Below are 15,711 nucleotides of genomic sequence, written 5' to 3' on the forward strand. Positions count from 1 at the left end.
CTTGTTATTGTTATAAAAACTAAATGGGAGAAAAAACCTAAATGGGAACTGTTAATGATTACTCAGTTGCTTTCAAAGACTTCTGTGGATCAAACCACTGTGATTTCATGCCCACTATGCTTCTTATTGATAACCCTTCCCATTTTGTATTTGATGGGTAGTTGCTCCCACCTGACTCCACCACCCCAGAATCCTCCCATCCTCCCTGAGCTGAGTCTATTTCAATTGTAGACCCGATTACCACCATTCCTGACTCACAGAGGATGGTCGGAAGAGTGCTTTTTAATGATTTTGGCATGTCCCTCATCAATTGTCCTTCAGCTTTGTTGCTGCTGCTGCTGCTGCTAAGTCGCTTCAGTCGTGTCTGACTCTGTGTGACCCCATAGACGGCAGCCCACCAGGCTCCCCCGTCCCTGGGATTCTCCAGGCAAGAACACTGGAGTGGGTTGCCATTTCCTTCTGCAATGCATGAAAGTGAAAAGTGAAAGTGAAGTCACTCAGTCCTGTCCGACTCTATGAGACCCCATGGACTGCAGCCTACCAGGCTCCTTCGTCCATAGGATTTTCCAGGCAAGAGTACTGGAGTGGGGTGCCATTGCCTTCTCCTCAGCTTTGTTAAAGGAAGTAAATTTTGGATCTTTTCAAAGAATATAATAAAGGCTTGGTCAGCAAGATGCATATATATAGATTTAATAAATCATCCTGCCTCTTGAAATCTTTGAATTTCTTCCTCTGGTTTATGCCAAGAGATTTTGACTGTCATACAAATTAATGATGGGTCAGTATTGTATCCACATTTGCATAAACTAACACTTCAAATTGCTAGAATAACAGCTGCCAGCTGTCAGAGGGAGCATACTGAATGCAGACTCTCCAGTAAGCACACTCAGATCGATACATTCATTTTGATCTGAAATTTTATTTAGGCTTTACTTAAGTACCCTCCAAATCCCCCTCACAAATAGTCTCCTGCTTTTCCATTATATAAAATAGCAAATTGCTGCAATTTTTTCTTTCAGCAGACGTCCTCTTGCCCTTTTTTTTTTTTTTTTTGGTCTGCATTTTATCCTGTAAGATATGAAGGTTTGAACTTTGGTTCTGGCTTGGACTTGGTTCTAGGGGCAAGAAAGGACTTAAGTTTTCTCCAGCAACGGGGGTTCAGCCTTACCGATTAAGAGGATCAAAATCTTCAGACAAGAGAGGAGAGAACACTTCCTTATGGCTTAGTAGACCTTCTACGCTCTTGCTAAGAAATTTAGTTCGGTCTTACTACGTGGATTAAACGTATTTGAAGAATCTGTCTTAATTGACCTACACTTAACTGATTTGCTTGAGTAACTGTACTGTCCATGACCACTTTTTTCCTCCACGCTTTTATTTATTTATTTATTTTTACAAAGTTACTTTTAATACTTTGGGGTGAGCCCCACAGGAATAAAAAGCACTGGTAACCCCCAAGAGTGGCCCAGGGGGAGAGAGGCTACCCGAGGGGTAGGAAGCACAGGCGGGACCCGCCGCAGACTCGGGGCGAAGGGCGTGCTATCGGTGCCGGGACCGTGAGCCCACAGGAGAAACCGCGAGCGTGACGGGGCTGGCTCCAGGCACACGGGCGGAGGGCGAGAGGGTTGGACACGAAGCCACAAAGCTACCTGGGCTCCTCTTTCTTCTCCTTTGCCTTTTTCTGCTTCTGCTGCATGATCTCCGAGTCCCTCTCCTTGGGGGCGGCAGCAGGAAGCCCGTCATCTCGGCGATTTCCCTTAACCGAGTCGCTCTGCTTTTTCACATTCTTCTGGAGGGCGAGCTTGCGCTGGCGATGGCAACCGCTCCGGCCTGCCTCCGTTGCGTCCCCTCGTTCAGTACGACGTTACAGGCCCCTCTCCTTCCACGCTTTTAAACAAAGTTGAGGTGCTCAACATTTGCTCATTCATAGAGAAATGCAAATCAAAACCACAATGAGGTATCATCTCACACCAGTCAGAATGTCCATAATCAAAAAGTCTACAAACAATAAAGTCTGGAGAGGGTATGGAGAAAAGGGAACCCTTTTACACTGTTGGTAGGAATGTAAACTGATAACAACCACTATGGAGAACAGTATGGAGATTCCTTAAAAATCTAGGAATAAAACTACCATACGATCCAGCAATCTCACTACTGGGCATGTACCCTGAGGAAACCAGAATTGAAAAAGACGTGTATACTCCAATATTCACTGCAGCACTATTTACAATAGCTAGGACATGGGAGTAACCTAGAGATCCATCAGCAGATGAATGGATAAGGAAGTTGTGGTACATAAACACAATGGAATATTACTCAGCTATAAAAAGGAATGCATTTGAGCCAGTTCTAATGAGGTGGATGAACCTAGAGCCTATTATACAGAGTGAAGTAAGTCAGAAAGAGAAGGACAAATACCGTATATTAATGCATTTGTATGGAATCTAGAAAGATGGTATTGATGATCCTATCTGCATGGCAGCAAAGGAGACACAGACGTAAAAAACAGACTTCTGGACTCACTGGGAGAAGGAAAGGGTGGGATGATTTGAGAGAATAGCATTGAAACATACATATAATATATCTAAAATATATGTAAAAATAAATGTAAATATATGTAAAATATAAATATACATATGTAAAATAGATAACCAATGTGAATTTGATGTATGACACAGGGCACCCAAAACCGGTGCTCTATGACAACCTAGAGTGATAGAGTGAGGAGGGAGGTGGGAGGGAGGTTCAGGATGGAGGGGACACATGTTTACCTATGGCTGATTCATATTGATGTGTGGCAAAAACAATCACAATATTGTAAAGGAATTATCCTTCAATTAAATAAATAAATTAAAAAATCTGAGATAGAATTCATATAACATACAATTCACCATTTAAAAGTATATAATTTAGGGACTTCCCTGGTATTCCGGTGGCTTAAGAATCCTCTTTGCAGTGCAGGGGACACGGGTTCCATTTCTGGTCCAGGAACTAAGATCCCACATGCTGTGGAGCCACTAAGCCTGAGAGCCAAAACTACTGAGCCTGCACCACATTGAAAGGTCCCTCATGACAACAACTAAGACCTGATGCAGTCAAAACAAATTTTTTAAAGTTTTTTTTTAAGTATATGATTTAGTGGCATTTAGTGTTTGCACAACATAGTACAACTACCATCTCTCTAGTTTCTACTTTTTTTTTAATCACTCCAGAAAATTACCTCATATTCTTATTTTCCCCTCCCCCATTCCCTGGTAACTACTAACCTACTTTCTGTACCTATGGGTTTGTCTATTCTGGGTATGTTATATAAAAGGAATCAAACAAAATATGGTCTTTTGTGTCTGGCTTTTTCACTTGGCATGTTTTTGAGATTCATGCAACTTGTAGTATATATCAATACTTTGTTCTTTCTTATGATTGAATAGTATTCCATTGAGTGTTTATACCACATTTTGCCTATCCATGTATCTGTTGATGGACTTTGTGTTTTTGTCCATTATGAATAGGGCTGATAAATATATTTGTGGTTAAGTTTCTCTGTGAATATATGTTTTCATTTTCTTGGGTATATACCTAAGAGTAAATATATTACTATATTTCTGGGTCATATTGTAATCCTATCCAACTTTTTGAGGAACTTATTAAAACTTTCAACGATAGATGTACCATTTTACATTCTTGTCAGCAATGTACAAGAGTTTCTATCTCTCCATAGCCTTGTGACCTTTGTTATTATATTATCTGTCTTTTTGATTAAAGCCGTATTAGTGGATGTAAAGTGGTATCTCATTGTGGTTTTGATTTGCATTTCCTTAATTACATTTCCTTAATCCTTTGCATTTCCTTAATTACCAATGATGCTGAGCATCTTTCATGTATGTACTGGACATATGTATCTCTTCTTTGAAGAAACATCTATTCAAGTCCTTTGCTCATTTTAAATTGGGTTGTTTGTCTATTTGTTGTTGAGTTGTAAGAGTTCTTTATATACTCTGAAACCTTATTAGATATATAATTTGGACATATTTTCTCTAATTATGTAAGCTGCTTTCACATCTTTGAGAAAACAAAATTTTTAATGTTTTGAAATCCAAATTATCTATTTTCTCTTTTGTTTGGCCTTTTGTTGTGAAATCTAAGAATCCATTGCCAGATGTGAAGTTGTGAAGATTTACCTCTGTTTTTTTCTAAGGGTTTTATAGTTTTAGATCTTATACTTAGGTCAATGATTCATTTTCATTAACTTCTGTATATGCGGTGAGGTAGGGATCCAACTTCCTTCTTCTGTACATGGTTATCCAGTTGTTCCAGTACCATTTATTGAAAAGACTATTCTTCCCCTATTGGTCTTGACTTACTTACTGGAAGTCAGTAGATGTTTGGGTTTATTTCTGGACTCTCAATTCTATTCCTTGGTTTATTTATCTATTCTTATACCAGTACCACACTGTATTGATGATTGTAGCTTTGTAGTAAGTTTTTTTGTTTTTTTTTTTTTAATTTTTTAATTTATTTATTTGGCTGCTCTGGGTCTTAGTTGTAGCATGTGGGATCTAGCTCCCTGACCAGGGGTCGAACCTGGGCCTCCTGCACTGGGAGCTCAGAGTCCCAGCCATGGACCACCAGGGAAGTCCCTGTAGTAAGTTTTGAAATCAGAAAGTCTGAGTTTTCCAGCTCTATTTTTCTTTTTCAATATTCCTTTGGCTATTCAGAGTTCCTTGCAGTTCCACATGAATTTGAGAATCAGTTTCTCTATTTCTGAAAGAAAAAAAAGGGCCATTGGAGTTTTAGTAGGGATTGTGTTGAATCTGTAGATTGCTGAGGGACGTTATTGTTATCTTAATAATATTGTCTTCTAATCTGTAAACATGAAATGTCTTCCCATTTATTTAGACCTTTTTAAATTTCAGCAATGTTTTCTAGTTTTCAGTACACAAGTTTTTTACCTCCTTGATTACATTCCTAGGTATTTTATTCTGTTGCATGCTATTGTAAATGGAATTGTTTTCTTGATTTCCTTTTCAGATTATTCATTGCTGGAATATAGAATCAAAACTGATTTTTGTGTGTTGTCCATTCTCTCTTTAAATATACTGACTGATGTCCACAGCATGTGGGATGCTCATGGCTAATTGGTTACACTCTAACCCATGCTGATCCAAACAGGTAAGATGTACTTACCAAGACTTATTTCCCACTTTCTTATAAACACAATCCTGAGACAGCAATATTCCCGGCTAAGAAATTACATTCTCTTACAGGCAAGAGTGGTCATATGACTACATTCTGGCTAACAAAATGTAAGTAGGAATTATTGGGTAGGGTTTCCAGGAAAGCTCTTTAAAAAGATGAGCTAGTTCAGTTGGTATATATCTTTTGCCCTTTTATGTTCCCCTTCTTCCTTCCTGGAGCTTGACTTTAATGACTGGAGCGCCAGTAGTTATCCTATGACCCAGAAAGAATCTTAAATATGAAAGCTGTGTACTAGATGATAGACAGGATAACAAAAGGACCTAAGTCCTTGATGATTTTGTGGAATGTCACAGCCCTGGCTGCCTACCTCTGGACTTCTCATTTCATTAGAAAAATTAAATCCAGAATTTAAGTTTTAGGTTTTTCAGGTCTCTATCACTTAAAATTCCTACTTTAATCAGAATTTCTGTTTCTGCAGACAACAAAATCCACCTTAAAGAGGGTAGATTCAAGGAGGAGGTAGGGTCTGGGGCAATGAAGAAGCAGATTTTTGCAGGGTGGAAAACAGGTGAGCCTTCTATTACAGAAGTGAAATACACACACACACACACACACACACACATGCTGCTCAGTCACTTCAGCCACGTCCAACTCTTTGCAACTCCATGGACTGTAGTCCACCAGGCTCCTCTGTCCATGGGATTTCTCAGGCAAGAATACTGCTGTGGGTTGCCATGCCTTCCTCCAGGGCATCTTCCTTGACTAAGTGATTGAACTCACATTTCCTGTGTCTCCTGAACAGTGCAGGGCGATTCCTTACCGCTGAGCCACGGGGGAAGTCCCATACGTACATATGACCAAATCATTTTGTTGTGTAGAAGAAATTAATACAACATAACATTGTAAATGAACTATAATTCAATAAAATAAAAAATAAAGTAACAAGTGAAATATTTATTCCCAATGTTGTCTGTCTTATCTTGGTAAAGCAGGTCACAGGGACTTCCCTGGCGGTCCAGTGGTGAAGAATTCATCTTGCATTGCAGGGGATGAGGGTTCAATCCCTGGTAGGGGAACTAAGATGCCACATGTCCCAGGGCAACTAGGCCCTCTCGCTGAAACTATTGAGCTCATGTGCTGCAGCTAGAGTCTATGCACACAAGGAAAGATCCCGCCTGACTCAATGAAGATCCCGCATGCTGCAACTAAGACCCAACACAGCCAAATAAACTATTTTTTTTAAAAGAAGAAAGCAGGTCATAAACCAACTGAGGCATTAGCTTTAGGGGCAGGGGTAGGAAAATTCGGATTGTTGGTTCATGCTGGCTCCTTGCTACATTTAGTAAAGTCCTTTGATGGAAAGATGTCCTACTCACAGTAGGGCAAGCCAGATTGCAAGAAGAGATGATTGGAGCATAGCTTTACTAAGGAAGGAACTCTGCTTAAACCCTGAGATCTAAATTGACTAGAACCTCATAATTTGGTCTCTTGCACAACTGAAAAAGCCACCTGCTTCTGTTTCCCAAACTGGACAGGCCATTCCTGGTGCCAGCAAAGTGGCTGCCTTGAAAGAAGATAAGACTGTGGTTTCGGGACCTTTTAAAAATATCTTTCACCTGCCAGTGCTCGTGTGTAGGCTCAGTCCTTCAGTTGTGTCCAACTCTTTGCTACCCCATGGACTGTAGCCCGCCAGGCTCCTCTGTCCATGGGATTCTCCAGGCAAGAATACTGGAGTGGGTTCCCATTCCCTTCTCCAGGGGATGTTCCTGACCCAGGGATCGAACCTGCCTTTTGCACCTCCTGCATTGCAGGAGGATTCTTTACCTTCTGAGTGACTGGGGAAATTCTTGGGGGATTGTATTTGAGGCCATTTCTGGGTCCTGGAATCCATATCATCAAGAAATGGGCTGTGCTGCTCTATCAGTCAGGATCCAATCAAGAAACAGAAAATGTATCAGTTGTTTTAAGAGAGAGCATTTAATACAAACAATTGGTAAGCAGATGTTGGAGAATGAAAAAGGCCAAGAGAGAAATGAAAGTGTCATAAAGAGAGTAACTGCAAGAAGCTGTTACTACCCCTACCTCTGGGGCATCATAGGGAATAGGGTGGAATCATTTCAATTTAGATATTTATTTCTTTGGCTGTGCCGGGTCTTAGTTGCAGCATATGATATATTAGATCTTTATTGTGGCATGGGAACTCTTAGTTGTAGCATGTGGGATCTAGTTCCCTGACCAGAGATCAAACCCAGGCCCCCTGCATTGGGGGTGAGTAGTCTTAGCCATGGACCACCAGGGAAGTCCTGGAATCATTTCAGTTTAGAAGCTCAAACTAGATTTACAAAGAAAAAAATTGGACACCAGTTAAATCTGAATTTCAAATAAATGATGAGCTATTTCATACGTAAATAGGTCCAAATGTCATAGGGGACATACGTATACTAAAAGAAATTATTCATAGTTTATCTGAAATTCAAATTTAACTGGTGGTGTTGTTTTTCTTTGCAAAATCTGGCAAATGTAGCTGGAACCCAGACCTCTGAGAAGAGGAGGCAGCTTGCAATCCCTGGTATCTCTCAGGGGGACACAGTGAAATAGATTCTATGAATGTTAGAAAAGTACAAACCAAAATCAACCGCCGCTTCTGGAACAAACTGAAGTTACCCGAGTCAAAATCATTGCCAAAATGATGCTGAGGGAACAGGAGTAAACAGGAAGAAGGATACACCTTCACCCTCTTCCAGAAATGCAGTCTCCCTCTGGGGTCCCCTCCTGGCAGCTGGCAAAAAAAGAACTGTGATTTCCCAGAGTCTCAGCTCTGGCATCACAAAGCTGAGCATTGAGGGTGGCTTGAAGCTGAGAGACAATAATCAGAACAGCCCGGCAGCTGCCAAGAAGGACGTTTTCTCCAGTGCCACCTCGGATGTGGACACAGAAAACGATGGACTAAGAAGATCCTTCCAGAGAAGAGATCCAGGGGGCTGCCTGGCTCCCAAGAATTTACAATATTGACTGGGCAGGAAATCCTCACTATTCCTGCCCCAGAGGTTTTAATAATAGTGTTGCACAATTGCCATGACTTCTAGGGGTTCGCATTCTCTACTGTAGCTTTTTTTTGAATTGCACGTTTCTTTTTTCTTCTTTATCTTTGTATATTGGGAGTGTTGAATGACAGGCAGGTAGTGTTTTCCACATTTGGACTTGATAGAGAAGACTGCACATCACAGACAGACTTTCAGTGAGATGTAGTAACTGGATGGGATTTTACATGGCCTGTCAGGGAGGAGATAAGCGTGTTTGATGTTTAGGAATAAATGCATGTGGATATGGGTGTCCAAAGAAGCAGACTGTGCAGAGAGGGAGTAAATACCATCCTACACAAGTTCTTCCAGGGAAGATAAAAAGTGGGAATATTCTCCAAGGCATTTTATGAATTTGACATTACCATGAAACCAAACCTGAGGATAGGACAAGCATAAAAATTAAAGACCCATCCCAATCATAAATATGAATGCAAAAACCCTAAATAAGATAGTAGCAAGTCAAGTCCAGCAATTTATGAAAAAGGTAAGAATTTATGACCAAGTGAATTTTATCCTAGGAATGCAACATTCATTTGACAATTTAAAAAATCCATTAACATAATCCACTGTATTTGTAAATTAAATGAGAAAAATCATGCATTCACCTCAATAAAGGCAGAAAAAGTGTTTGTAAAATTCAACATCTATTCATGATTAAAAAAAAAAACAAAAGGAACGGTAATAAGAGGAACTGAACTTTTGAATCAGACTCACGTAAGTCATAGCTCTTACCCTATACTAGACTAATAAAGGAAAAAGGCAATCACAAAACACAGGTAAAGTATTTTTCCCTTGGAGAAGTCCAATACTGTCAGATGGAGCTCCCCATTTAGAGAGCGTGTCCTTCCATTCTAACAATAAGATGTGTTCTAGGGACCTCCCTGGTCACCCAGTGGCTAAGACTCTGAGGTACCAATGCAGGGTATGTGTACTAAGTTGATTTAGTCGTGTTAGAGTCTTTGCGACCCCATGGACTGTAGCCCACCAGGCTCCTCTGTCCATGGGATTCTCCAGGTAAGAATACTGGAGTGGGTTGCCATGCCCTCCTTCAGGGATCTTCCTGACTCAGGGATTGAACCTGTGTCTGTTATACCTCCTGCATTGGCAGGCAGGTTCTTTACCACTAGCGCCACCTGGGATGGATACCAATGCAGGATGCTTGGGTTCTATCCTTGGTCCAGGAACTAGGGTCCCACACGCCCAAGGCAACTAAGCCCCCATATGGCAATTAGAGAAGCCTGCTCACTGCAGAGAGACACCACTGCACAGAGAAACTAGAGGAAGCCAGTGCGCCACAATGAAGACCAAGTGCAGCCAAAATAAAAATAGATAAATTGAATTAAATAAAAATAAAAGATCCAAAATGTCACAACTAAAGATCCAGCATGCTGCAAAGAAGATGGAACATCCTGTATGCTGCAACTAAGACCAAGCACAGCTAAATAAATAAATACATATTACAAAAAAGAAAAGAAGGATGTGTCTTAGTTTCAGATTTAACAGGTGAGGTGTGTTTTGAGCAATATGTAGGAAGCCATTGCTTCCTTTTGGTTGTGGAACATCTCTATCTTATATCTGATTAATTACACTGCTTATATTCCCCATTCTCTGCTTAGCCATGCTCTCCATAAATCCATAAAATCCAGGATTATTTACAGTAAGCAGTTTATACAGGGCAGGTGTATCCTATTAAAAACATTTCATAGACAAGGATTTTCTGTTACTTTTCTGCTAGTAAGTATATACTCTTATTGTGTTTACCAAGAGCATGGGTTATTAGTGTGTATGTAAGATTTGACCAGGGATATTTTTTTCCCCTTTCATCTCAGGAGAAAGAGGGAGTGAGTTGCAGGCCTGCTATTAACTCTTTTCTTCCCATTAGGGAACTTCCTTAATCCCCTATGGCATATTTACAATCAATGTGCTTTGTATATTAAAATTCTCCAGAGAATTCCCTGGAGGTTCAGTGGTTAGGACCCCACACGTTCACTGCTGAGGCCCAGGTTCAATTCCTGATTGAGGAACTAAGATTCCACAAGCCTTGTGGTGTGGAAAACACATTCTCAAAAATAAGAAGTAAAATCAAAACAAAACAGCAACAAGATTGAGCTGCTCATAGCAGAGGATCATTCATGTGCCTCCCAGGGTGCCAAAAAGTCCACCTAACCATTCTCGATGAGGTCAGGGTTTCACCTGGGAGTAAAATACGGACTGAGGTGCCATTTGGGATGTGACCCAGGAGTTAGCACTCAACCCTGGGAAAAATTCAGTGTCTCACCCAAGGGAAAATGTGTTCACTTAAGAATAAGGCTGGCTGCTCACATTGGCAGGTCAACCCAGAGTTGCTGTTGAGTTAAAATGACATGTATTAAAAAATATCCTGACTTCCATTGAGGAGTAGCATATTTGGTGGTGACCACTTCCCGATTCCCCCGAGATGAAGAGAAATGACGATCCAGCATCTGGAGATGCAGAGCAGGTGGCATGCCGGGGGGTGACTTTGCCCTGGGTATCAACTGTTGGGGAGAGGGCAGGTGGGACATGCATTAGTGCAGTGCACAATATTCATAGTCTAGTCTATTGTTCAGGACAAATCAGATGTCTCCTGACAGGTGTGCAACTCTGTCCTTGCATACTGTTGGAAATTTCGCAGCTGCTCCTGACTCTGCTGTTCAATTACTTTACACATGCACTTTCAGTGGGAACCTTGGAAAACCCTCAAGAAGAGATGAATTATCTGTTGTTCCTCAAGTGGTTCTCTTTGGAGAGAAACGATCTCATTGTTCCAGGTGCTCCTCACTAGAACAGATGTTGATTGTGGCCACAGTAAATGCAGAGGTTATACTGGAAAGAATATGATTGTCAGTGTTTTTAGGTTCAGCACTGTAGCAGCTGCCATGACCTCTGTCTCATAAATGGCCCTGTCATAGGCCACATGGGGCTTCCCAGGTGGCTCAGTGGTCAAGAATCTGCCTGCTAATGCAGGAGACGCAGGAGATGCGGGCTTGGTCCCTGGGTCAGGAAGATCCCCTGGAGGAGGAAAATGACAGTCCACTCCAGTGTTCTTGCCTGGAGAATCCCATGGACAAAGAAGCCTGGCGGGTTACGGTCTATAGTGTCACAAAGAGTTGGACACGACTGAGGGACTCAGAATGCACGCCCCCAATAGGTCACATACATGTCAAATCCTGGGGCGCCAGTACTGTGGTTGCCCAATGAATGACTGGGTATCATAAATTCTTGCCCTTTGCCAAGGCTGCCAAAATGATGACTTGCAGAGGCTTTAAAAAAATATTGATATCTGTTTATTTATTTGGTTGCACCAGGTTTTAGTTGCAGCATGCAGGATCTTTCATCTTCATTGTGACATGTGGGATCTTTTCATTTTGGGGTGAGAACTCTTGGTTGCAGCATGAATACAGTTCCATGTACTATACAGTCTGTCCTTGTTGTTTATGTTTTATACATACTACCGTGTATCTGGTTTTTCAAATTTATTTTATTGAAGTATAGTTGATTTTGCAATATTTTAATTTTGGCTGTACAGCAAAGTGATTCAGTTATACATAGATATACTTTCTTTTTCATATGCTTTTCCATTATGGTTTATCCCAGAATATTGAATATAGTTCCCTGTGCTATACAGGAGGACCTTGTTGTTTATCCATTCTCTATATAAAAGTTTGTCTCTGCTAATCCCAAACTCCCCGTCCATCCCTTCCCCACCCTCCACTCCTCTTGGCAACCACAAGTCTGTTCTCTATTATCTGTGAGTCTTTTTTTTTTTTCTGTAGATAAATTCATTTGTGTCATATTTTAGATTCCACATATAAGCGATACCATATGGTATTTGTCTTTCTCTTCCTGACTTACGTCATTTAGTATGATAATCTCTAGGACTACCCATGTTATTGCAAATGGCATGATTGTGTTCTTTTTATATGTGTACCACAACTTCTTTATCCATTAATCTGTCAAAGGACATTTCGGTTGTTCTAATGTCTTGGCTATTGTGAATAGTGCTGCTATGAACATAGGGATGCATGCATCTTTTTGAATTATAGTTTTGTCTGAATGTATGCTCAGGAGTGGGATTGCTAGATCAAATGGCAACTCCATTTTTAGTTTTTTGAGGAACCTCCAGACTGTTTTCCATAGTGGCTGCACCAATTTACAGTCCCACCTAGAACAAAGGAAGGTTTCCTTTTCTCTACACCCTCTCTCCAGCATTTGTTATTTGTGCATTTTTAAATGATGGCCAGTCTGACCAGTGTGAGGTGGTACCTCATTGTAGTTCTGTTTTGCATTTCTCTGATAATTAGCAATGCTGAGCATCTTTTCATGTGCCTGTTGGGCATCTGAATGTCTTCTTTGGAGAAATGTCTATTTAGATCTTCTGCCCATTTTTTGATTGGGTTGGGTTTTTCAGTTGTTTTTGAGTTGTATGTGTTGTTTGCATATTTTGGATTAAGTCCTTGTCGGTCATATCATTTTCAAATATTTTCTCCTAGTCTGTAGGTCGTCTTTTCATTTTGTTTATGGTTTCCTTTGCTGTACAAATGCTTATAAGTTTGATTAGGTTCCTTTTGCTTATTTTTGCTTTTATTTCTATTAGTAGTATGTATCTGTTAATTCCAAATTCCTAATTTATCACTCCCTTTCCCCTTTGGTAACCATAAGTTTGTTTTCTATGTCTGTGAGTCTACTCCTGTTTTGTAAATAAGTTCATTTGTAGTGTATTTTTTAGATTCCACATATAAGTGATGTCCTATGGTATTTGTCTTTGTCTGACTTACTTCACTTAGTATAATAATATCTAGGTCCATCCATGTTGCTGCAAATGGCATTATTTCATTTTTTTCTAGTGGCTGAGTAGAATTCTATTGTATATATACCAAATCTTCTTTATCCATTCATCTCTTGAGGGACATTTAGGTTGCTTCCATGTCTTAAAAGCCCCTCTGTTGTAGCAGCCTGGAATATTTCTATCATCTGGCACAGAGCATATAGATCTCAGCAATAAAATTTGATACCTTAAATTCAGATCCTGGATCCAGGAACTGCAGAATTAATAACACAGGGTGTTAATTAATGTTATTAATTACATATATGTAATTAACACAGGTGTTAATTACACACAGGGTGTTAATTACATATATGGCTGTAATTAAGGTTAAGGCACCAATGTCATGACTTCTCAGGTTAGACGATATGAGAGGCTGAGCTTGGAGATGCCTCCCTTCCAATGACTATTCCACTGCCATGGGATCAAATGTCCTTGGGTCCTGAGCTGGTCATTGGGAACTGTGTGGCAAGGAGAGCCACCCAGAGAGTAAAGATATGCTGCTATTCTTCTCTCGGCATCTAGCTTTGCAAGAGATAAATAAACTGCTTTTCTCTGATGAATCGTACAATGGTGCTAGACTGACATTTCACCTTTTAAATTATTTTTATTTAAATTGTCTAAGTTGTCTTTAGAGTGAGCTGAAGTTTAATTGTTGACAAGCTCTACAATATATTGTGAACCAGCCCTCTCTATCTCTTCCACAGCTATCAGCATCTTTTACTGGGACCATTTACTATGAGATCATCTCTCTCCACTGCTTAAGATCCTTCAAAGGTATCTCACCCAATGTAAAACATACCACAAAAAATCCAACCTACAATTCTCTACATGATCTGGCTTCTGCTCCTTTATCCATTTACATTTCCTGTCACCTGGACTGGCTATATACTTTGTGGGACCCAGTAAAAAATGAAACTATGGGGCTCCTTGTTAAAAAATTATTAAGAATTGCAAGAGAGCAATTAGACCAGCAGAGCCTTAAAGCAAGCATGGAGCCTTTCTGAGAGCGGGGCTCCATGGGATTGCACAAGTTGCATGCCCATTAAGCTGGTCTGCCTGTCATCCACTTCTCATTCAGAGGTCATCCTCTTGTTTCTGTTTTAGAGCTTTTGTGCTAACTCTTCCTTGGCCTGGAATGCTCTTCTGTTTAACATTAGCATGGTTCACTTCTCCTAGTTAGGGTCTCAGTTGCAACATCACCAGCTGAGAGAGGCCATCCAGGACCCTCAACTTAACCTAGCCACTGAGTCATTCTTTGTTGCTTCACCACTCTTTTTAGCTCTTTGCCATGCACTTCACCTAGTTCCTTTTTAAAAGCCATCTATCTATTTATTGGCCATCTCTCCCTGTTATGGGTTGAATTGTACCCCTCATCTCACCACTGCAATTCTTATATTGAAATCCTAACCCCCAGTATCTCATAATGTGATCTTATTTGGAAATAGGGTTGTTGCAGATGCAAGTAGTTAAGATGAGGTTGTACTGGCGTAGAAGTGAAGTGAAGTCGCTCAGTTGTGTCTGACTCTGCGACCCCATGAACTGTAGCCCAACAGGCTCCTCAGTCCATGGAATTCTCCAGGCAAGAATACTGGAGTGGGTTGCCATTTCCTTCTCCAGGAGATCTTCCTGACCCAGGGATCGAACCCAGGTCTCCTGCATTGTAGGCAGATGCTTTACCATCTGAGCTACCAGGAAAGCTGGTGTAGGGTGAACTCCTAATCTAATACAACGTGCATGCTTAGTCACTCAGCCATGTCCAACTCTTTGTGACCCTATGGACTGTAGTCTGCCAGGCTCCTCAGTCCATGGGACTCGCCAGGTAAGCATACTGGAGTGGGTTGCCATTTCCTCCTCCAGGGAATCTTCCCAACCCAGGGAGTGAGCCCACATAGCCTCCTGCGTTGCAGGTGGATTCTTTACCCACACAGCCATCGGGGAAGCCTAATTCAATACGACTGTCTTATAAAAAGGGGGAATCTGAACACAGACATGTATTCAGGGGAAGCACCACGGGAACATGAACGTGAAGATGGCCAAGAAAAGAGCCCTGGACCAGATTTTTCCTTTACAAGGAACTAACCCTACCTACACCTGGATTTTGGACTTCAATAGTCTCCAGATCTGTGAGACAATCGATTTCTGCTGTTTAAGCCAGTCTATAGTACTTTGTTACAGCAGCTCTCGCGAACGAATACATCCTCCGTTAGAACTAAACTGAGAGCATTAACCTGGTTTGTCTGTTTCACAGCCGTCTCAGAACGTGCCTGTACTGTTACTTAGAACACATCAGTACTGCTGTTTAACGATTTCACTTGTATATATAAACCTGAAAGCCTTTCAAGGGAAGAGAGTGTTGCAGGTGTTCATGAAAAACCTGTTGAGTAGATTAAACCATGTCACTCATTTCCAGGTTCCTTGCGGAGAGCGCCGGCAGTTGTGTGCGGACTGACAGATCATAGCTCTTATTCCGTAGACTTTATTAATATGCACGACGTGCTTTTAGCTCTCCGGACAAAGAGACTGATACTTCGCGGGTCCGTCAAGTGGGACTCAGAAGACCGATCGGAGCTCTAGCCTTTTACAAGC

At 41.0% G+C, this 15,711-nt stretch overlaps 1 protein-coding gene across 1 annotated transcript; it reads right to left on the reverse strand.

Moving 5' to 3' along the window:
- Positions 1–1,616: 1,616 nt before the first annotated feature.
- On the reverse strand, positions 1,617–6,041 carry LOC122698183 (small EDRK-rich factor 2-like). The gene is made up of 2 exons (XM_043908877.1): positions 6,017–6,041; positions 1,617–1,848 (listed from the first exon to the last, which is right to left on the reverse strand). Exons 1-2 carry the CDS (start codon positions 6,039–6,041, stop codon positions 1,646–1,648), a joined length of 228 nt encoding a protein of 75 aa, XP_043764812.1. The 3' UTR covers positions 1,617–1,645.
- Positions 6,042–15,711: the final 9,670 nt, after the last annotated feature.

The sequence above is a fragment of the Cervus elaphus genome, chromosome 8 (genome assembly GCF_910594005.1).
Source record: "Cervus elaphus chromosome 8, mCerEla1.1, whole genome shotgun sequence".
NCBI classification, from domain to species: domain Eukaryota; kingdom Metazoa; phylum Chordata; class Mammalia; order Artiodactyla; family Cervidae; genus Cervus; species Cervus elaphus.